The sequence below is a fragment of the Pleurodeles waltl genome, chromosome 3_1 (genome assembly GCF_031143425.1).
Source record: "Pleurodeles waltl isolate 20211129_DDA chromosome 3_1, aPleWal1.hap1.20221129, whole genome shotgun sequence".
Taxonomy (NCBI): Eukaryota; Metazoa; Chordata; class Amphibia; order Caudata; family Salamandridae; genus Pleurodeles; species Pleurodeles waltl.
The window spans coordinates 1,712,972,057-1,712,995,558 of NC_090440.1; the positions used below are offsets into that span (position 1 = coordinate 1,712,972,057).

Genomic DNA, 23,502 nt, shown 5'->3' on the forward strand with positions numbered 1-23,502 from the left:
GGCCGGCGGTAAAAAGTTTGGAATTACGACTGTGGCGGAAACCGCCAACTAAGACAGCCACTTTAACACTCCGACTGCCACGGTGGTACAGACAAACAGCGTGGCAGTCACCGCCAACAGACAGGTGGGAGACAATGTACCGCCCAAACTATTATGACAGGCCAATCTGACACCTTTTCCGGGGCGGATTCATCGCGGATAAAAACACGGCGGAAACAGGAATTTCGAAGGGAAAACGCTCACCTCTACACACTCTACGGGGAACGACGACACCATGGAGCCGGAACTCCATATTCTTCCTGCGCTAGTCTTCCTGCTCCTGTACCAGGAGCACCAACGCCGGCGGCAAAGACCACGGTGAGTACTGCACCTACGACATAGGGGAGGGGGAGGCAAAAAACAGGAATACACACACGCAACACCCCAACCACCACCCCCACCCTCACCCACTACAACACACACACCAATGCATATCCAAACATTACAGTAACACCCCCCAACCCTCCCGGAAGAATGCAAAGACAAAAGGAAATGAGTGTGACCATTGTATTATATCAAAATAGAGTAAGCAAAAATATACATATATACACTCTTAACAAAATATACACCACAAATAGTAGTCCAGGTAATGCACCATTCATAGTCCGTGGACCACTGGGCCCAAAATGCATGGGCGAGGCCCACACAAGATACCCGAACATGACGGAGAGAACACTGCAGGGGCATCAGATAGAAATACAACAGGCACCTCAGGGGGAAGGGAAGGGGGGGCACCTCAGCCGGATGAGTGCACAGTGCCAGATCCACGAGGGGGCTCCATGCCCATTGATGTATCCTGGGGAGTGCAAAGCCACAGTCTCAAGTCTCTACAGTGGGTGGTTTGCCCACTGTACCATCCTGGGGAGTGCAAAGCCACAGTCTCAAGTCTCTCCAGTGGGTGGTTTGCCCCACTGTACCATCCTGGGGAGTGCAAAGCCACAGTATCAAATCTCTCCAGTGGGTGGTTTGCCCACTGTACCATCCTGGGGAGTGCAAAGCCACAGTCTCAAGTCTCTCCGGTGGGTGGTTTGCCCATTGATGTATCCCGGGGAGTGCAAAGCCACAGTCTCTCAAGTCTCTCCAGTGGGTGGTTTGCCCACTGTACCATCCTGGGGAGTGCAAAGCCACAGTGTCTCAAGTGGATAACAGTCTCCACTGGTTCTGGAGGGGGGCTGGTGTCCAGAGTGCTTCATCCTGTGCAGGACAGAGGTAGTGGATGGATGTCTCCACTGGTTCTGGAGGGGGACTGGTGCCCAGAGTGCTTCATCCTGTGCAGGACAGACGGAGTGGATGCAAGTCTCCAGTGGTTCTGGAGGGGGACTGGTGCCCATAGTGCTTCATCCTGTGCAGGACAGATGGAGTGGATGCAAGTCTCCACTGGTTCTGGAGGAGGACTGGTGCCCAGAGTGCATCACTCACCCCGTGATGGTCCCTGTTGCGTCACTGCCCCTGCCGCTCATGGGCTAGCAGTGCTTGACTTGGCGGTCCTTGCCCTGTTCAGCGGTGCTTGCCCTGTTCAGCGGTGCTTGACTTGGTGGTCCTTGCCCTGTTCAGCTGTGCTTGCCCTGTTCAGCGGTGCTTGACTTGGTGGTCCTTGCCCTGGTCAGCGGTGCTTGACTTGGTGGTCCTTCATTGCCCAGCTGGGCTGGGCTGGGGCTGGCGGTCCTTCATTGCCCAGCTGGGCTGTGGCTGGCGGGGCCCTCCTGGCCAGCTGGGCTGTGCTGGCGGGGTCCTCCTGGACAGCTGGGCTGTGGCTGTGGCTGGCGGGGCCCTCTTTGGCAGCTGGGCTGTGGCTGGCGGGGCCCTCTTTGGCAGCTGGGCTGTGGCTGGCGGGGCCCTCTTTGGCAGCTGGGCTGTGGCTGGCGGGGCCCTCTTTGGCAGCTGGGCTGCGGCTGGCGGGGCCCTCTTTGGCAGCTGGGCTGCGGCTGGCGGGGCCCTCTTTGGCAGCTGGGCTGTGGCTGGCGGGGCCCTCTTTGGCAGCTGGGCTGTGGCTGGCGGGGCCCTCCTGGGCAGCTGGGCTGTGGCTGGCGGGGCCCTCCTGGGCAGCTGGGCTGTGGCTGGCGGGGCCCTCTTGGGCAGCTGGGCTGTGGCTGGCGGGGCCCTCTTGGGCAGCAGGGCTGTGGCTGGCGGGGCCCTCTTGGGCAGCAGGGCTGTGGCTGGCGGGGCCCTCCTGGGCAGCAGGGCTGTGGCTGGCGGGGCCCTCCTGGGCAGCAGGGCTGTGGCTGGCGGGGCCCTCCTGGGCAGCAGGGCTGTGGCTGGCGGGGCCCTCCTGGGCAGCAGGGCTGTGGCTGGCGGGGCCCTCCTGGGCAGCAGGGCTGTGGCTGGCGGGGCCCTCCTGGGCAGCTGGGCTGTGGCTGGCGGGGCCCTCCTGGGCAGCTGGGCTGTGGCTGGCGGGGCCCTCCTGGGCAGCTGGGCTGTGGCTGGCGGGGCCCTCCTGGGCAGCTGGGCTGTGGCTGGCGGGGCCCTCTTTGGCAGCTGGGCTGTGGCTGGCGGGGCCCTCTTTGGCAGCTGGGCTGTGGCTGGCGGGGCTCTCCTGGGCAGCTGAGCTGTGGCTTGCGGGGTCCTCCTGGGCAGCTGGGCTGTGGCTGGCAGGGTCCTCCTGGACAGCTACGATGGGGCTGGCGGTGGCGTCCTGTGCAGCGACGATGGGGCTGGAGGTGGCCTCCTGGCCAGCGGGGATGATGGAGGTCTTCTCCGCTGTGCTGCTCCTCCCAGACTTTGCGGCTTTCTTCTGCCCTTTCCCCACCTTGGGAGGAGTCACAGCTGAGTCCACACTCCCCCCCGGGACCCCTGTGAGCGGCTTGGGTGTCTGGAGTCTTCCCCCTCTCCCGCCGGGCACTGGCCAACTTCTGGTGCTTCACAGGAGGGGGGGACTGGCTGTGCTCTGGCTCCGTGATACACTGGCTGGCCTGGTGGCCGGTGCACTCCACATACCTGTGACAACAGGCACCACTGGTGCCGGTGATTTTGTGGCTGAGGTGCTAGTATGGGACCTATGAGTTGGACGGGGGGTGGTGGTGTGAAATAGGTTAAGGGTGGACATGAAAAGTTGTTTGGAGACACTGGGAAGGGTAGCTGGAGGGGGTTTGGGAGTGGGGGAAGAGGGGGTGGTTGTAGGAGGTGTAACTTTTGCGGATTTGGGTGCAGGTGCATGCGCTGGAGGCTGTTGGGTGGGTGTGTGCCTGCGTTTGTGTATCTTCTGAGGGGGCGTCAGAGACACACTGGGAGAGGACACAGGGGATGTGTGAATGGTAGTGGGGGTGCTGAGTGCACGTGAGCAGGGCGTGGTGTTGTGTGTGCTGGTGCAGGACGTAGTGGCTGTAGTGGATCGACATGCAGGTGTGAGTGTAGACGAGACTGGGAGGGAGACGAGGAGGAGGGGGACACAGTGGAGGCAGTGGATGTTGGTGTGTCTGTATGTGTGAGATGCTTGCATGAGTGCCTGTGGGATGTGTGGTGCTTATGTTTGCCTGAGCTTCACTTGTGTGGTGAGGTGTGTGCAAGCTGGTCTGATGGTGTGCTTGGGATAGGCAGAGGTACATGGGATTGGGTCTGGGTGGAGGAGGTTGGAGGGGGAGGCTAGACACAGTTACAATGGCTGCTATCAGTGCTGAGGCCAGAGTTTGAAAGTTTCGATCAAGGGCAGCCTGACCAGAATGAATGCCCTCCAGGAATGTATTGGTTTGTTGCAACTCCCTTTCTACACCCTGGATGGCATTCAAAATGGTAGACTGCCCAACAGTGAGGGACCTGAGGAGGTCAATGGCCTCCTCACTGAGGGCAGCAGAGGGGGCAGGGGCTGAGGTGCCTGGGGCGAAGGAGATGCCCAGCCTCCTGGGTGAGCGGGCACGGGGCGAAGGCTGAGGGGCTGCTGGGAGGGTGGTGTTGGTAGGGGGGGTGTCGCTGGTTGCAGATCCTGTGACCGCCGTGGTGCTCCCCTCGCCCTCCGTCCCACTGGTGTATTCAGAGTCCGTAGTGTGGCCCTCCTTGGCCATGTGGGATGCAGCTCCCTCGTGCTCCGGTGCCACTGCTCCTCTGCCTGATGATGCTAATGCACACAAGAACAGGGAGACTGCAAAAAAGGGGGGGGGGGGGGGGAAACAGAAGAAAGACATGTTGAGTGCATGTCTTACCGCTACCGTTGGCAGACAAGACAGACACAGCAGCCCCCTGCACTACGTCGCGCTGTTGGGCTCTACAGTGCAATTCCTGGGAAATGGCCTACAAGGCTATGGACGACATCTGCACACATAGATGACACAGGTGCATGAATAGCTGTACTTGGCACTCTACAGAGGTGGGGTCAGGGGTCACAGGGCCATGCCTTACGAAGGGGCCTAGCCTACGGAACTCGACCTGGCCTAGGGAAACCCACAGCCCTCCTCCCCCACCCAGACCCCTCCATTGCGCGCAAAGTCCGCAGAATGAGAGTGTACTCACCCCCTTGTGTCTGCTGTGATGCCCTCAAGTGCCCATCCAACTCAGGGTAGGCCACCGCCAGGATCCGGAACATCAGGGGGGGTTATGGTTCGACAGGCACCCCTCACATGTAGGGAGGCCATCCCCAGCTGAGCCTCCGCCATCTTCTTGCTCCAGCGGCGAATATCCTCCCATCTCTTCCGGCAGTGGCTGCTCCATCTGTGGTGGACCCCCAGGGTCCGAACGTCCTTGGTGATGGTACGCCAAATATCCTTCTTCTGGTGGGCGCTGACCTACATGAAATGTACAGGGGAAGAAGAGAAGTCATTAACAACTGCACAGTCAAAGTGAGTAGCCCCCATCCCTACCCTTGCCATGTGGCACATGCACCCACCGTCTTTCATGCACGCAGAACTCTGCCCCCTTCCTTCTTACAACCAGCCCTCTCCACACAGGCATAGCCCATACAACATGCTCCCTATGTACTTACCTGTTGGTCTGGAGGACCGTAGAGTAGCGTGTACTGGGGGAGGACCCCGTCGGCGAGCTTCTCCAACTCCTCCGATGTGAAGGCAGGGGCCCTTTCCCCATACGCACGAGCCATTGTCTCTTCCAGACTGAGGTCACAGCAGCACTTGCAGTGTAGGTCCTCTCCTGTCGAAGATCAGGTATCGAGTGATTCAACAGATAGAAAATGGCGGTCACATCCGCGGCGGTCACGTCCGCGGCGGTGCGTACCATCACTGCCGGCGTACATCGTCATTGGCTCCTGGGACCCATAGGGTCCAATGTTAACCAATGCAGCATTGCGACGCAGTCTTCAACCGCCTACCGCGACGGTGTACAACACCAGCGCAGTTACCTCACATCCCATTGTCCCGCTTTAGAGGTCAGGCAGCCACCATTTCAGGGGTCCAAATGGCCTAATTACCAACTGCGTCACACATACCTGCGCCTACTCTCAACACACATGCAGGCCAGATTTTGTGTATGAATCGTGTTCTGTGTAGATTGTGGGTACATACCTCTGAGTTGTTTGACTCTGTGCGCGCTGTTGTCCTTCATAGGCACCGTCCGCTGGGACATGTGAGAAGATGGTGGAATCCTCCGGTGTACCGACCGCTGTTGAACCTGTCGACCATGGAGGAAAGAAATGTTATCATCACCTACAGGTTTGACCGTGTCACAATCCAGGAACTGTGTACCCAGTTGGAGCCAGACCTGATGTCAGCAATCCGCCATCCCACAGGAATTCCCCCTCAAGTGCATGTGCTATCAGTGCCCCATTTCCTTGCAAGTGGGTCTTTTCAAACAACTGTGGCCATGGCATCAGGAATGTCCCAGCCTATGTTTCCCAACGTATTGTCCAGAGTGTTGTCTGCCCTGCTGAAACACATGCGGAGCTACATCGTTTTCTCTCAGGTGGAGGACTTGCCTACAGTGAAAGGTGACTTCTATGCCCTTGGACATATCCCCAACATCATAGGTGCCATTGATGGGACCCATGTGGCTTTGGTCACCCCCCCAGGAGTGAACAGGTGTACAGGAACCAGAAGAGTTATCATTCGATGAATGTACAGATGGTATGTTAGGCAGACCAGTACATCTCCCAGGTAAATGCTATGTTCCCTGGCTCAGTGCATGACGCCTACATCATGCGGAATAGCAGCATCCCTTATGTGATGGGTCAACTACAGAGGCACCGGGTGTGGCTATTAGGTGAGTCTGGTTACCCCAACCTGTCATGGCTACTGACCCCAGTGAGGAATCCCAGGACCAGGGCAGAGGAACGCTACAATGACGCCCATGGGCGGACTAGGAGGGTGATCGAACGCACCTTCAACCTCCTGAAGGCCAGGTTTAGGTGCCTCCATATGACAGGTGGGTCCCTATTCTACTCACCAAAGAAGGTGTGCCAGATTGTGGCCTGCTGTATGCTTCATAACTTGGCTTTGCGACGACAGGTGCCTTTTCTGCAGGAGGATGGTCCAGATGGCGGGGTTGTGGCAGCTGTGGAGCCTGTGGACAGTGATGAGGAGGAAGCAGAGGAAGAAGACATTGACAACAGGGACTCCATCATCCAGCAATATTTCCAGTGAAACACAGGTGAGAATACATTCCTGCCTACTACAAGTACTTTTACACTTCTCCCTCTATCCGTCTGTTGATTTCACCCAGTGTATGGTCACTGAGTTGTCACTTTCCCTTACGGTTTCACAGGTGTGGGTCCCAACGTGTGTCATCTGCTTAGATTCCTCATGGACTAGAGGTGTGTGACATAAGTATGTTGACATTACTATTTCCTGGAAATTTTGTCACTGTAATTGCAAATACACTATTTCAAAATCACAGACCGACTCCACATCTTTTGGTGCTTTAGGTGTGTCTATTTACATACAAAATATTGGAGGGGGAAGTTAAATGGTGAGGGGTGATGGCGGAGGAGTGTCCATGGCAGAGTCCAGTCTATTTGTCTCATAGGTGCATTGCCCATATGGGCATAGGAAGTGGAGCTGGGGCAGTTCCAATATGGACAGGGTGACAAAGTGGGACAGTGGGTTGACAATCAGGGTGGTCTCATTTCTTAGCGGGGGTCTTGGCATCATGCTCTGTCTTGTTCCTGGATCTCAGGGACCGCTTGCGGGGTGGTTCGCCATCTGCAGGGGGTGGGGTGCTGGTGTGGTGGTGCCTCCTGTCCACTAGCGCCGGGGGAGGTGGAGGGCAGTTCATCGTCCATGTTAGTGTCAGGGGCCCCTTGTAGTGCCACAGTGTCCCTCCTGGTGTTGAGTATTTCCTTCAGCACCCCTATGATGGTGCCCAGGGCGGAGCTGATGGTTCTGAGTTCCTCCCTAACCCCCAAATACTGTTCCTCCTGCATGCGCTGGGTCTCCTGAAACTTGGCCAGGACAGTTGCCATTGTCTCCTGGGAGTGGTGGTATGCTCCCTTGATGGAGGAGAGGGCCTTGTGGAGAGTGGGTTCCCTTGGCCTGTCCGCCCCCTGTCGCACAGCAGCCCTCCCAGTTCCCCTGTGTTCCTGGGCCTCCGTTCCTTGGACCGTGTGCCCACTACCACTGCCCCCAGGTCCCTGTTGTTGTTGGGGTGGTGGGTTATCCTGGGTTCCCTGTAGTAGTGGACACACAGCTGATGTGTCCTGGGGACGGAGGTATGGTCCCTCTGGGTGGGTGCTGTGCAGGTGTTACCAGAGGGGGGGTAGGTCTGTGGTGGCCTGTGCCTGTGTGAGGGGAACAGACTGTCCCGAGGCCCACGATGGTCGGGGCTGGTCATCTAGATCCAGTTGGACAGAGCTGCTGTCATCACTGTGGGCCTCTTCTGTGGGTGGGGTGGAGATGTCTGGACCCTCCTGTCTGGTGACGTTGGGTAGTGGTCCTGCAGGGGTGAAAAGTATGATTATTGCATCTGTGTGTCATGGTGTGCAGTGGGTGGGTGACCGTGTACCCCAGTGCTTGCATTCCTGTGTGGGGGCTTGTGTGATGATGGTTTAGGGGGGTGTATGGGTATGTGCAGTGGGCATGCTTTAGTGATGGGTGTCCATGCGTTGGTGTTGCATTTAGGGCTTGGTGTTGGGATGTGTGGTTTGTGATATTGGTACATTTGTGAGGAGTTGGAGTGATAGGGGAGGGGGCGAAGGTGGGGGTATGTCATAGCATGCAGGTATGGTGGAGGATATGGTAGTTAAAGGTTTGAATTACCGGAGTCCATTCCTCCACCGACTCCTGCAAGGCCCTCAGGATGTACAATTGCCAAGACCTGCTCCTCCCATGTTAGTTGTGGGTGAGGAGGTGGGGTCCGCCACCAGTCCGCTGAACCGCCTGGTGGTGTCTTGAGACCACAGAACGCACCTTACCCCGTAGGTCGTTCCACCTCTTCCTGATGTCGTCCCGATTTCTTGGGTGTTGTCCCACTGCGTGGACCCTGTCGACTATTCTTCGCCATAGCTCCATCTTCCTTGCAATTGAGGTGTGCTGCACTTGTGCTCCAAATAGCTGTGGCTCTACCCGGACGATTTCCTCCACCATGACCCTGAGCTCCTCCTCCAAAAACCTTGGGTGTCTTTGCCGTGCCATGGGGTGGTGTAGGTGATGTGTGGGGTGGTGTGTGTGGTGATATGTAGTGGTGTGTGGTGTTTTGTGCGTGGAAGTTGTGTGGGTGATGGTGTTGAGTGCCTGTGGCTGCTAGTTTGTGGATGGTGGTCTCTCTCTCTGGCCTTCTCTCTGTAATAGTGGTCGTAGGGGTTTGTGGGTGTGTGTTTTATATTGTGATGGGTGTGTGGGAGTGGTGTGTGTATGTGTATCAGGTGTGTGTATTTCGAATTGTCCAATGTCGTGGTGTTTTGTAGAAGTGTGTGTATTTTGAGCGTGGCGGTGTGTACCGCCAATGGAATACCGCGGTTGAAAGACTGCCGCGTGGGTTGTGATAGCGTGGGCGTATTTCTGTTGGCGTGACGGTGGAGGTTTTGTTTTCGCCAGTTTATCACTGACCTTTGGTGTGGCGGACTTGTGTGGGTGTCTGAATTTAGTCGGATTTCGAGATGTTGGTCATAATACCTGTGGCGGAATTCCGCGTCCGCGGCGGTGTGTTGGCGGTCTTCTGCACGGCGGTAAGCGCCTTTTACCGCCAATGTTGTAATGACCGACCAAGTGTCTAAGCGCCAGATTTAGGAAGCCTTTTGCGCCTCGCAAACTGCTAAAAACGCAAAATGTGATTCCGACTCGCAAATAGGAAGGGGTGTTCCCTTCCTATTTGCGACCGCATCACGATGTAGAGTTGCTTTGTGACCGCGAAAGCGGTCGCAAACCAACTCGCAGTTACCATCCACTTGAAGTGGATGGTAACTCGTTTGCAAAAGGAAAGGGGTCCCCATGGGACCCCTTCCCCTTTGTGAATGCTCACAAAAATATTTTTTCAGAGCATGCAGTGGTCCTATGGACCACTGCCTACTCTCAAAAAAACGAAACAAAAAGGTATTTTAAGGAAAACGGGCTGCAAAGAGAAAAAAAAACACTGCTTTATTTAAAAGCAGTCACAGACATGGTGGTCTGCTGTCTCCAGTGCGACCCACCTCATAAATATTCATGAGGTGGGTCTTTGCGACCCCATAGCGAGTCGCAGAAGGTGTCTGAGACACCTTTCTGCATACCAGTTTGCGAGTTGCAATTTGCAAGTCGCAAATTGGTTTGTACCTACATCTGGCCCTATCTCCTCATATACCCAAAAACAGGAAGCTATATGCAGGAAGGGAAAAGACGCCATGTTATTTTGGGAAAAACTACCATAGGAAAATATAGATCAAGTCACCATGTTAGATTGGGATCCCGATGCATGCATGTAAGAGAAAGGCATGCTGGGGAAAAATAAGCAAAAACATGGCTCCACCCAAAAAGACAGACCATAAAAGAAGAACAAAAAACAGAAGAGAAACGAACAGAGACAAAAAAAAAAAAAGGTATGTGCCATAGTGGGGAATGCGGCCATAACAAATTCCTAGGGCCGCGGCGCAACAAAAAGTCCATAAAAATTGGCTGATTGCGTCAAAGGCTGCATTAAAGCGGGACCACTACACTCGGCTCTTGTTCTTAAGGAGCTTTATGAAGGAGATTATTTATAATAACAAATTTTGCCCCTCTGCACACTAAAGGAATTGATGTGCCAGCTTGCCAGGTGATAACAGCTTGCCTACAAGAGCATATGTTCTACTCACAAAAGATTGGTTTTAATAACTGCTTTGTGTAAGCCAAAACTCTTGGCCATATGTGCATTAGGCGAAAAAATGAATCAAATCTGTAGCCATGTAAGCAGCATTTTTGATCTATCATTCCGTCCTTCCATGCAGGAGCGTCTGGTTCGAGAGTTTTCTTCTCTTCCCTGGCTCCTACGGGTCGGTTGGTAGGACGTCTGGGTTGAAAGTAGGCTTGTGTCAAGTTCTTAGTGAGTGGGTTACAGGCAGCCCCTTTTAATTGTGATTGGGACAGAAACGTCAGCTGTGTGGCCGAAGCCAAACTGCTGAAACGCCGCCCATACTGCCAGGGTGGTTGGACCACTGGGCCGGAGGTGAGCACCTTCGGCCAGTTGGTATCTGCAATACCGCATTACGACTCGGCAGACCATCAGCATTTCCGAGGCGGTCGCTATGCCACGAAAATGCTGGCAGTCATGCACCCGGCAACAGGAATCTCCATTCCTGTCGCCAGCAGACACACCCCTACACAACCACACACCCACATTCACGCACCACCACTCACCCATGCATTTACTTCCATACACCCCCGCACACTCACACCCACTCAGATACACCTATTCATTAGCACACATGCACTCAGACACACACTTGCATGCACGCACTCAGACACCCCCTCCTCATTCACACAAACATACACGCACTCACACACACACACACACACACACACACACACACACAACACCCCTCACACACACACACGCATACAGAGACACCCCCCCTGCATTCATACACACAAGCAGACACCACACACGTTCACACAACACTTCCCCCTTCCCCTCCTTTTGGGTGATCAACTTAACTGCTTCGGCCAGGTGGCTGTGTGGGAGGGGATGGGTCCCAGTGCTTTTCACTGCCAGCATTGCAGTGTAGGAAACCACTGTGCGGTATTATGCATCATAATATGTCTGAGGGCGCCCTGGTGGAGTGGCCGTGCCGGTGGTGGAAACAGTCTTTATTACAACATTGGCAAGGCCGACGGTGTCAGATTTCCAACCGAAATAGGGTGGAAATTGGCACAACGTTGTAATAGGGCAATCTTCGGCGCACACGGCTTTTGCTTTTCGAAAAGACTGCCAAAGTTGAAATGAGCACCCTAGTCTCCCCTTTCCTCACTGTCTGGGAAGAATACGCAACGGCCAACTGCATCCAGTCATGTGCCCCAGGGCATAGGCTTCAGGTACAAAATGGTTAGGACAAGAAAATGCGAACTTTCTAACAGTGGCATTTTCAGAATTATGGCTTAAATTCTGACTTTACCATTCAAGAAGTTTTTAAATTAAAATTCATTTGAGGTGTAAATTACATTGCTCCCTGCTCCCAATAAAAAAATGATCACTTACTAAATTTAATAAGGTAACACAATCTTATCATATAGAAGAGGGAGGCCTCAATGTAATGAAAAATGAATTTGAGTTTTTCACCACCAGAATATGTAAAGCTTAGAAGTACATGTCCTAATTTTTAAATACACTGCACCCTGTTTTATGGACTGTTTAAGGCCAACCTTAAGGGTGACGTACATGTGTAAACAGTTAGGTGTAGGCCTGGCAAAAGGTTTATTTTGCCTGGTCGTATTAGCAGTTCACGACTGCACACAAGCTGTAGTGGCAGACCAGAGACATGTTTTAAAGGGCTACATAAGTGGGTGTCACAATATATGCTGCAGGCCCTAGGTACATGTTGTACCACTTTACTAGGGACTAAAAAGTACATTAAATGTGCCAATTGGTAGTAAACCAATGTTACCATGTTTTAAGGAGTGAGCATAAGCACTTTGGCAGTAATAAAAACAGAGTCCTAAAGCTGACAGCAATAAAAACAGAGTCCTAAAGCTGACAAAAATGTATTTCAGCAAACCGGAGGTAAGTAGTCAGAAGGTTTAGGGGAAGACATGGCCTCACCTCCACTCCGCACCCTTCAACTGGGCTGGCAGGTCTAACACCTTACTTCTTGCAGACGCAAATGGGGAAGATAAAGGTATATACAGTTGACAGTGCTAATTTATAGAATTATCTCATATTCTAACACTGCTAAATTCTTCGAACTGTTTTCACGAACATCAGTATTGTGCATGTGCTTTAGATTAAATTACCAGTTGGAGTTAAAGGAGCATCCGAGGTCTCTGAAAACACAAAAGTTGTTTAAAAATGCTATGTGTAAATTGACACTGGATCCAGAGGAAAAAATCTCAAAAGAATTTTCAGACTGCCAGTGGAGACGTGGATACCCTAAGAGTTTGTGGTAAAGATCTTGAAGAGAACTCCGTGCAAACCAGAATACCTCAAAGACTAAGTAATTATCAAAAATACTTAAACTTGTCATGTTAGTCTTATTATTTTAATAATGTTTTTGTATATACTTTATTCCATTTACTATTTCATATTTCAAAAGCAATGTGTAGCATGGTTAGTGATGACCACTAAAATGTAGCTAGTGAGTTTTGTATCATCTAGTAGTTGAGGATGTAGGTGCTCAGAGACTTTGTTGAACTGTGCGTCAGATGAGACGTTTTCATCCATTAAAAAAATCAATAAAGCATTAAGCATGTTGGAGCTTACTTTCACACCCGATCCCTTTACATGCAGAAAGAACAGCAGCAGCAGCACTTTGTCAAAATGTAATAAATTGTATTAAAAGGTATTTGAGACCCCTCAGAAGTTTGAGGAATAATTGAGGTGGGTACATGAGTATTTGTATACATATTTTACAGGTGTATATATATATATATATATGTGTGTGTGTGTGTGTGTGTGTATATCTGTGTATATGTGTGTGTGTGTGTGTGTATATATATATATATATATATAATATACAGTGGTATAACACCCCTTATTTCATAGGTAACTATGTATACACACAGACATACTCTTTCACTATCTATATGTATGTGTGTGTTATAAGAGGCAGAGTTTCATACTTGACAAGTTAATATTGCAGGTGAGCAACCTTTCATTACTTGACATGACTTATAAACAAGTGAAGCTATTTAGAGAGTAATTTCATTTTTTCTTGACTGTATTTTCAGGACTATGTGCAGGTTAGAGCGAGCACCATTCAGCCAAAAAAAGAAAATTCACAGAGGTGGGTACCATTTAACTAATTAAACATTTTGCATTTGCATATTCTTCTTTTCCCATTTTTAGTTAATTTGTCAAGCCTTAGTTCACACTGAGCGTACAATTTAATTTCACCTTTGTTAGAAACTTTCAGACAGTGGCAGCCGGCAGTTTTAGGAGGGAGGACGGCGGGCGGGAAGTGCACTCACACTTTCACACACACGTCCATTAACAACACTCATCAACATTCAAACATACACGCACGCACCAAACATTTGTTTAAAAAGATCACACACACACACTTTTTTCTTTCTCTCTGTCTGTGTCTCTCTCTCTCTCACCTTCAGCCTCGGAGGTCCCAGGAGGGTTGGGACTGCTGCCCTCACTGGCAGACCTTAGGTCAGCCAATGAGGGAAGGCAGCAGTCCCAGCCTCGTCACAGAGTGGGATGGGGTCAGTGAGACTGCTGACCCCACCCCACTCTGTGACGAAGTGTCACTGATTGACACTCTCCCTGGGAGCTTCAGGGCTTCAACCAGAAGCGCCCAGGTCGAAGTCAGCAGGTGATGCTTCTGTCAGCACCTTTGCTGAGCCGAGGAGGTCACACCTGTAGGAGCTGTGACCTCTTCAGCCCAGTAAATTCAGCTCAGGCAGCCAGGAGTCTGCGCAAATCGTGCATGTCTGCTCCTGGCTGCCTCACCTGAACATGAAGAGTGTCTGTCAGGCTGACCTTTGCTCAGCCTGACGGGCACTTTCATGAGGGGCACAAAGGTGGGGGGGGGGGGGGGCCTCTGCCCTAAAGGACGGGCCACGCCTGCTTTCAGAATTATCAAGACTAGTGTGGGCAAAAATGTGTAGTAAAAATTCGGAGTCAGTGGAAGTCATTGCTTACTTTAGTTGACGTCACCTTTAAAAACCTATTTCTTACCTAGCAGCCTGTGACAATGGGATTTAATAGTTTTGAAATCAGTTATTGCATTGAGATTAATCATGTGTGAATAATCAGGCAATAATTAGAATTTGCAAATAATAATGCCTTTTTTCACTTAAATTCTCACTACAGAAGAGAAAACTGAACAGAATTTCACCATGCTTGGCATGAAAGGAGGGCTTTACTCAATTGCTTTTTCTAGGTTTTTGATTTTTTTTCAGAAATCAGCATTTTACTTTTTTATAACAAATGTTATTGGATTTTTCATCAGATAAAAAGTACTTTGCATGTACGTTATATCACCCCCCAATTCCAGCTCCTACAACAATCGTGGAGCTGGGCCCTCTCCTGCATCTGTTCATCACGCTTGGCAAGGCCTCCTAACCAACCACCCACCCACCACACCTAAAAATTTCCCCTGACCATTTCCCCCATACTTTATTCTATTTACGTTGACAATCCCTGGCCTCATAGACCGATTTCTCCTGCAGGGTGAACCACTCAACTCCACAACGCCCATTGGGCCCGCCAATGGGCCACACTATGGGGGTCATTTTGACCTCAGCGGTCTTTTTTAAAGACCGTCGAGGGACCGCCGTGAGGAAGACCGCCAGTGCAGGCGGTTTGCCGTTCGGCCTATTAAGACCGTTGGCAGCTCTCCGTCCCTTTACGGATGGAGAGCCGCCAACAGCCAGACTGGCGGGCGGTGGGGAAGTGGAGGTTGCTCCACCTCCACGCCAACAGAACACTGCTCAGCGAATCACGTCCTGTGATTCGCCGTGGCGTTGTGGTGTTGGCGGAGCTGCCCCCATGGCTCCCGTCCCCTCCCGGAGGATCGACGGACCAGGTAAGTCGATCGTCCGTTAGGGGAGGGGGGTGTTGTGTGCGTGCATGGGGGTGTGCGTCTGAGTATGTAGAGGGGGTGTGTGAGTGCGTGTATGCTTGTGGGGTGATGTGTGTTTGGGAATAAGTGCATGTATGTCTGTGGGTATGTCTGTATGGATGTGTGCGTGTATGTTTGAATGTGGGTGTGCGTGTCTGACTGTGTGTGTGGACGTTGGCATGTATGTGTGTGTTGGTGGTGCCTGCATGCTTGTCTGGTGTGTGTGGGTTATGTGATGTTGGGGGTCGGATTGGGGAGGGGGGCCCTGCCACCTTTGGGGGGTGGCAGGGGTGGTGTGGGTGTAGGGGAGGGAGTCGGGGTGGGGGTGAGGGGTGGGGGAGACCCCTATCAGTGCCAGGGAACGGATTCCCTGGCACTGATAGTGCTTACCGCCATGGATTTCATGGCGGTTGAAACCGCTGGAAATCCACGGCGGTAAGCCGGGTCCAAATACCGCTGGCGGTATAGTGATGGCCGCTGGGCTGGAAAGCCAGGTCTCCAGCCCGGTGGGCGGAACGGAGAACCTGCGGATGACCATGGCGGTAACCGCCATGGTCCTAATTCCACAAGGTAAGACCGCCAGCCTGTTGGCGGTCTTACCGCCGGTTCTCCGCCTTCCGCCAGGGTCGTAATGACCCCCTATATCTCTTAGCCACTGTGAGAGCTGTTCGAAAGCATGACCTGTCAGCTCTTGTATCTCCAACACCCCCAACAGGATCATAATAGGGGAGAGGGGAACCTCCCTTCCCAGAATCTTTGTAAGTTTAGCCACCACCGTCCACCAGTAATGTTGAATTGAGACACAATCCCACACCATGTGATAAAAGTTGGTTCGGTCAGTGCTACAGCAGGGACAGTCGGGCCGTGTGTAGACCTGCTCGGTAGAGTCGTCGTGGGAGAGGTATGCGGCATGGAGGTAGTAGAGCTGGATTAGCTGCAGATGCGAAGTAGTAGTGATCACTCTAGGTGCCATTGAGGCATTACGCCAGTCCTTCTCTTCAAGAGGTCCAAACCACTCCTCCCATCGGGAACTAAGGGTCTTAAGGTCTCCCGAAGTATTAAGGATAAGTGTATGGTATATATGAGATATTTTTCCTTTGCCCCTGGACCCCATAAAGTGTTTGGCTTCTAGGGGTTGAACTCTGGCAGGGGGTTCCTCTGGATACCTGGGTATAGAGGGCATGGCGTAGCTGCAGATACTTAAAGAACTGTGCGTTGTAAGTGCAAATTCAAGCTACATTTCCTGGAATTATTTCATTTGCTTACCTGATCAGACATTCGTCAGTCACGACAAGCCAATAGTGTCCCACTGTGTAAAGCCCTGTAACTGCGCTGCGCTCCAGAGCCAAGTGCTGTTCCAGAGAGAAGTTTGGTGTGCAATTTTGTTCAGCCACTAGGTGTGGCGCAGAGCCGTTCTCCAAGCAAGTAACAGCAGTTTGGTGACTGGAGCAGTTTCTCGGGGGATCGGAGCACCATAAAGCATGGATAGAAGTCAGGGAAAGCCCATTACAGACAGCTCTAAGCAGTAAGCAGGGTCGTCCCATCCACCATTGAATACCTCATGGAGCACCAGAAGGTGGAACACCAGGTAATACAGGTATTGGTTCATCATTCGTCATTACTAAACACTGTTCATAAGTCATGTGTTGACAAATCTGGGAGACCAAACCAATTCTGTGGTTTGTCAATTGGAGTGTTTTGAAATACATAGAGAAACCGTGGCAAAACCATTTTAAACAGTGCCACCTGACCCATAACATTTGAAGGTAAATGCTGCCAGTTAGCAAGATTTTGTTTGTTTTTCCTAACTAGAGACTCTACGTTAAGATTCCACATGTATTCCGGAAGTACAGACACCCATTTACCCAGACATGTCATGCTCATGTGCCCGGGATAGGAATGTTGTTTTGCCAAGCAAAGCAATCCCGTGGAGGATCCAGGGATACAACACTGACTTAGAAGGATTCAGCCTAAGTCCTGAGGCTGATCCAAAGCATTGAAGAGGTCAGCAATAGGGCCCAGTGAGAGCAGGGTTAGCTAAATAGAAAAGGACATCGTCCATGTAAAGGGCAATTTGATCTTCCCTTCCATTTCTCCTATCCCAGCCCTAAACCAAAGGGTCCATAGAAATCAAATATGCCAGGGGCTCAATCGCAAGTGGCAACAAAAGGGGAGGCAGGGGGCATTTCCGCCTGGTTCGCTGTCCAATGGGAAAGGAGGCAGCCAGGAATCCATTGATTTGAACTCTCGCTGTGGTACGTGAGTAAAGGGCCAGAACCAGTCTGCAGAATCGGGAACACATCCCAGCACGGACCAATACCGCCCCCCAATAACTGCAGTCCACTGTATCAGACATATCAGGGGTGTGGAATTTATTAAAATATCTACTTGTCCAGGGGACAGGTTGCTTCTCAAATCTACTTGTCCTGTAAAAAGATCTACTTGTCCCTTTGGTGCCATGTAGTGTGGCGACAAATTATGGCAGCAATTAATAGCCTCTCTGATTATGCCAGGGCTACTACCATAGTAGGGCTTGAATACTTGGAGTTTCAATCCCTACTGTAGCAATTTCCTTATTTTGCCACCTTTCTGCAGATCTGCATACTGGGGCTGGAGGAAGCAGTAAGCAATAGTTCCAGGGCTGGAATGCCTTTGAGTCTGCAAACCTACTAACCTGCATGTTTTAAAGATTTTTACCAGCTTCTCTCTAATATTTTCCCATAATAAGAAAGGTTGGACATTTACTCCTGACAATGGCAGAATTAGAACTTCTTCCAGGGTTGGGAAGAAAGTGGCTGGAGGGAAAATGAACTTGCAGATGCTCAATAGATTTTCACATGAGCAAATCTACACATCGTATTTACCCACGCTAAAATCCAGTTCACAAATATTTTATAGGGGTACGACATATACCATGGGTGCACTTTTGTGACTTTCTTTAAGAATTTGGGGCCACAAGTAGGTAGGTTCAGATTTGTGACCTGCAAATTGCGAGTCGCAAATCCGAATGTAGGATGGTGTCCTTGACACCATCTGTGATTCGCAAGGGCTTTGCAAATGCCCACATCATGAATAATCATAAGGGGGGTCGCAATTTGCGACCCCCTCACAAATGGTGGCCTGCTGGAGACCGCAGACCACCATGTCTGTGACTGGTTTTCAATAAAGCAGTTTTTTTTTGTTTTTTTTTGTAATGCAGCCCGTTTTCCTTAAAGGAAAACGAGATGCATAACAAAAACGAAAAATGAAACGTTTTCGTTTCATTTTTTCAGAGCAGGACCACTGCCTGCTCTGAAAAAATGTTTACAGTGACATTCACAATGGGGAAGGGGTCCCATGGAGATCCCTTCACTTTTGCGAAAGTGTTAGCACCCGTTTGAAATGGGTGCAAACTGCGATTGGTTTGCACCCGCGTTCGCCGTCACAAAACAATCCTACATTGCACTGCGAGTTGCAATTAGGAAGGGAACACCCCTTACTAATTGCGAGTCGCAAACCTGTTTTGTGATTCGGTAACCAGGTTACTGAATCGCAAAACTGGGTTTTGCATCGCAATGTGCTTTTTGCATGTCGCAAACCGCGAAAGTCGCTGTTTGCGACATGCAAAAAGCTACCTACATGTGGGTCTTGGTCCCTAATTTGGTCTGGTGTTAACAAAGACATTTTGTTTTTATTAAACTTCTATTTCTCTCTCTTTCGGCTGGCTTTACTGTGAGTGATCGCATTCTGCTCTTCCACAAGGAGCATATTGCCACACAAAGTAGTTTTGTTCAGTGTCGGGAACTACAGTGGCAATCAGTGACGTAACGAAACTGGAGGGTGCCCCTTTGCAAAGAACATGGAGGAGCCCCCTCTCCAGACTCACTCAGGGCAGGTGCTGTGCTGACGGGGCCCCCTGGAGGGCGGCTGCGGGGCCTTTGTTATGCCGCTGGTGGCAACGTGTGCTTTAAGAGTTCAAAAACTTTTTTTTTTTTTTTTTTGCCAATGTTTGTTACAATGTTGAGGGCCTGGTAGCTCCCACAACAATAAAGTGTTACAAAAGCCATGTCAAAATAAGACACGCATTGATGAAACTAAAAGACTTATAAAAATATGTCAGATCAGTTGGCTTTGTCAGTGTTTGTTTATTTTCATGCTTCCCATAATCATGTTGTAAATGGTTACACTGATTTTTCCATTAGAAATATTTTTGGGAAATATTAGCATGCATCAACACATTTTACTAAATGACACTTCATTTGCATATAATCAGAGAGCATTCTGGGAGCATTATACTTAGCCTCTTAGCCTAAACTTTTCAAAAATGTGTGTACATGTTTTTTTTTTTGTACTGGAACCAACGTCAGTAGTGAAGTGTGACCTTAAAACATTTATTTACAGCACGCACCCTAATAATGAAGGCTTTCAAATAATGAACCATAAATACAAGTTCGAACAGCATTATCTTTTGGAAACATATTACCTCAACTGCAGAGAGTTCAACTCTCTGTAAACAGGCAGCCAAAGGGTTTGTGCTGCAGGGGGTTGGGCCTACTTGTCCCAAGGACAAAGTAAACATAAAAACTTGTTGCCCTTGACCCCAAACAAGATGTCCCGGGCGTCGGGCGATAGGAATTCCACATCCCTGCATATTCTCAAACTCAAGCAATAACAATGCTAGGTGAGCTGGAAGGTGGTGTCTGCAGGCAAGGGCAACATGGAGGCGTCTGAGACAGTGGCTCGTATCCCCCCCCCCCCCCCCCCCCCCCCCCCCGGCATAAAGCCTCATTGGTCTGGATGGCCCAGAGTGGGGATAACCAGTCTCAATCTAGAGGCCAACATGGTGGCAAATATCCTGACCTTGCAGTTAATAAGAGAAATGGGCCGATAAGCTGCACAAGACACTGCGGGAGGCTGGGTCTTCAGAATTTCCATGATTGTTGTTGCATCCAGCTCAGGTGTAAAAGAGCCAGTGTGGTCTAACTCCTGATAAAGAGCTAATAGTTTAGGAACGAAAAATGCTACAAAACGTGGCACAATATTCCTTCAGGAAACCGTCTGGTCCAGGAGCTTTCCCAGATTTCATCTCTGCAAGAGCCGCTTTGACTTCATTATCCATAAGGGGTTCGTCCAACAACTTGGCCTCCGAGCTGGAAATGCGAGGGAAGGACAATTCCTCAAGGAACTGCTTAGAGTGTTCTGCGTTGTGTTGAGACAGGACAGTTTAGAGTGTACCGTAGTACTGCCCAAATGCTTGCGCTTTTTCAGTGGATGTGTGTACTTTGTTACCCATATCATCCATAATTTTGAGTATTATCCTAGATGACTGTTGATGGGAGACCAGCCAGTATAGAAGTTTACTATTTCTGATGGATACAACTACCTGTGGATTCCTCACCTATTGAATACTCCCCTTGCGCCAGCATTCGACGGAAATCTTCTTCCTAGCTTCTGCACGTCGACGAGGACGTCACAATTGCCCACGTGACGCCGTCTGACGTCATACAGGCAATCAGAGGTACTCGCCGACGTCAGTACCAACATTTTTTACGTGCCTGAGACAAATAGGCCATTGAAACAATCAATCATATAGCAATATTTAATAAAATCTAAGTTAAAAACTTTTTTTTTTAAATAAATAAATAAATGCATAAATATATATACAATATATGTACAAGCCCTCAAATACCAAGAGGAGCACACCCAAGAATAACTTGGTTAGACCAGACAGGCAACGGGGAGGCGGGTGGGACCATGAGGAATCCACAGGTAGCTAATGTATCCACCAGAAAAGTCGTTACTGAAGGTAAGTAACTCGTTCTTCTGATGGATACAACTACCTGTGGATTCCTCACCTATTGAATAGAGTCCCAAAGCAGTACCGCACTCGGTGGAGGGTGCCTGAATGGTCAAACCAAGAAATCCTGCAGCACTGACTGTGCAAAATGGCCATCCCTCCTAACCTCCGAATCCAAGCAGTAATGCTTCACAAAAGTGTAGAGGGATGACCAAGTTGCGGCCTTGCAGATGTCGACCACAGGAACACCCCTAGCCAAGGCTGAAGAGGCCGACTTTGCTCTGGTGGAATGAGCTCTTATTCCATCAGGGGGTTCCTCCTTTGCCAGAGAATAATACAGTTTAATGCAAAGAATGACCCACCTGGAGAGTGTTCTCTTGTGGACTGCCCTTCCTCTCCTCTTTACCACGTACCCGATGAAGAGTTGATCCTCCAACCTGAAATCCTTCATTCTGTCCAAGTAGAAGCTCAGCGCTCTCCTCGGGTCTAAGCGGTGCAGTCTTTCTTCCTCTTTCGAAGGATGAGGTGGAGGATAAAACGAGGAAAGAGTAATTGTTTGGGCCATATGAAAGGGTGAAACAACCTTCGGGAGGAAAGCTGCCTTAGTCCTAGTATTTAATAGGTGAGGAATCCACAGGTAGCTAATGTATCCACCAGAAAAGTAGTTACCAAAGGTAAGTAACTTGTTCTTTTGTCGCCCCAGCCGAATATATTTGGCTGCATAGCTCTCCGTACGAGTTTGGCAGCATCGAGAGAAACCTGATGTATCTCATGCCTTATCAGACCCTATGTCTGCTCTGAATGCACACCATTGCCTCTCGCAATATTAGTCTATAGCTGAAGTGCCAGGGTTTCCAATCGGGTGATTTAGATCAGGTGGACTTTTTTTCCGCACTCTCAGGTGACCCTTAGGGAAGCCAAACAGTGTTTCCTTGCTTACCCATATGGTGCCAGCAGCCGAGACCAAGCCCTTATTGTCCTTAAAGTAATTCTGAATCTCCCTATCTAGGGCTTTGAGTACAAGGTTTATACTGCACATACCAAGTGTTAAGATGCCACATTCGGCGAATGCCTTCCCTTGGGGAATCCAAGGTGAAGCAGGATAGGTGCATGATCCGAGATGCCTCTTGGCAACATTTGGATTTGAGTAATGCAGCGGCAGTCCTGCGCTGGCATGAATATCATGTCTATGTGTGAGTGAGTATAATGGGCTGCAGACGTGTGAGCTGTCACTGTCTTTAATGCCTTGTCCGCCATGCATTGCTTCAGCCTAATGAAGTGATCCAGTCTGACAAGTGATGAGCGTTTATGCGTCGAGACACGGAAGGAGGGCCCTAAGTTTCCGGCTCAGGAGCCTAAACTGTGTTAAAGTCACCCCTATCAGCGTCAGTCCCTGTGGGAGATCAAGTAAATGGGATGACAGGTCCCAGAGAAAGGCATGAAGTGCCACTGGTGGGGCATATATACTCGTCAAATTAATGATGCGGCCTTCTTGCGTGCCCATAAGGGTTTGAAAGCCACCATGCGGATCCTCTACTGCATGAGAAACACCCCATAGGGAAGGATCTGTGGAGCACTATGGCTACACCCTGGAGCCCCTAGCATACCCTGCATGATACAAATGATCATATCCTCTTCAGGCCTGGAAGGGGCAGTGGCTGCCCAGAAGATGAGTCTCTTGCAGCAGCAATACATCTGGGAAATGGCGGTGCGCAAAAGTGAAAACTTCGTAAATGTGTCACAAAGGGTGTAAAAGGGCCCCCCATATCTTGTCACCAAGCTCCCAACTGGAGGTGGTTGTATGTTGGACAGTAGAGGCCAGACGGAGTGCCTTCTGTAGCCAAGATGGGGAAACAAACCAGTTCATAGAAGTGGACCCCTTTGAGGCATCCAGTGTCATGCATGGCAAAAACGCAACATTTTCAAACAGTAAAACATTACTGAGTCCATCTCCCAAACTCCCGCCCCTCCCCATACCTCCCTCCCAGAAGCATGTGTTGCCTGCCCAAATGTTAAAAATATTATGAGAATTCACAACAAAACAACAAATAAAGGGGACTGGTAACACCAACTGAACCCTAGAAAGAAAAGGAGCGTGACGGTGGACCTCTCCTTAAGGATAAATGTTACCCACCTGTACAACAATTGGTTTCTCTTATGTACGAAACATAATTGCTGTGGTCACAATCAAGGGTTGTGCTCGGTGAGCGACGTGGCTGGGCAGCGAGACAGATCGGAATCAGGATCATTGAGAAGCAGGTGTGAAAGGTCCCTCCCGGTCGCCTACAGTCAGTGGATTTCCTCATCTGTTCCTGCTGTCTTTTGTGCCCCTGATGCCCGCAGAGGGAACCCCGAGCCTGGGGGACCTGGAGCAAGAGTCCGAGGCGGGTGACCCCCTCAAACTGGTCCTGTGGCATTGAGTCTTAGGTCTTGCTCCTGTGTCAGTTAGGCTGGGTTCAGCCGTCTGCTGCACACGGTCTTCCGAGGGGCGTGAGCCAGGGGCACTCTTCTGTAAGCCACACCATTTCCACTGTATAGACAACATGTGTTTCATTCTTGCCGATTACTCGCAATCTAGCTGGAAAAAGAAAACAATACTGGAGACCCATGGTCCTCATTTCCTGTTTGACGTCAGTATATG

At 50.5% G+C, this 23,502-nt stretch overlaps 1 protein-coding gene across 1 annotated transcript in view; it reads left to right on the top strand.

The window, feature by feature from the left end:
• Nucleotides 1-23,502, top strand: part of LOC138283617 (uncharacterized) — a 184,367-nt gene that overhangs the window by 114,820 nt on the left and 46,045 nt on the right. The window contains exon 2 of the mRNA XM_069221554.1: nucleotides 13,242-13,297. Coding sequence (XP_069077655.1) covers nucleotides 13,242-13,297 — 56 coding nt within the window. The remainder of the gene's footprint in view (nucleotides 1-13,241; nucleotides 13,298-23,502) is intronic.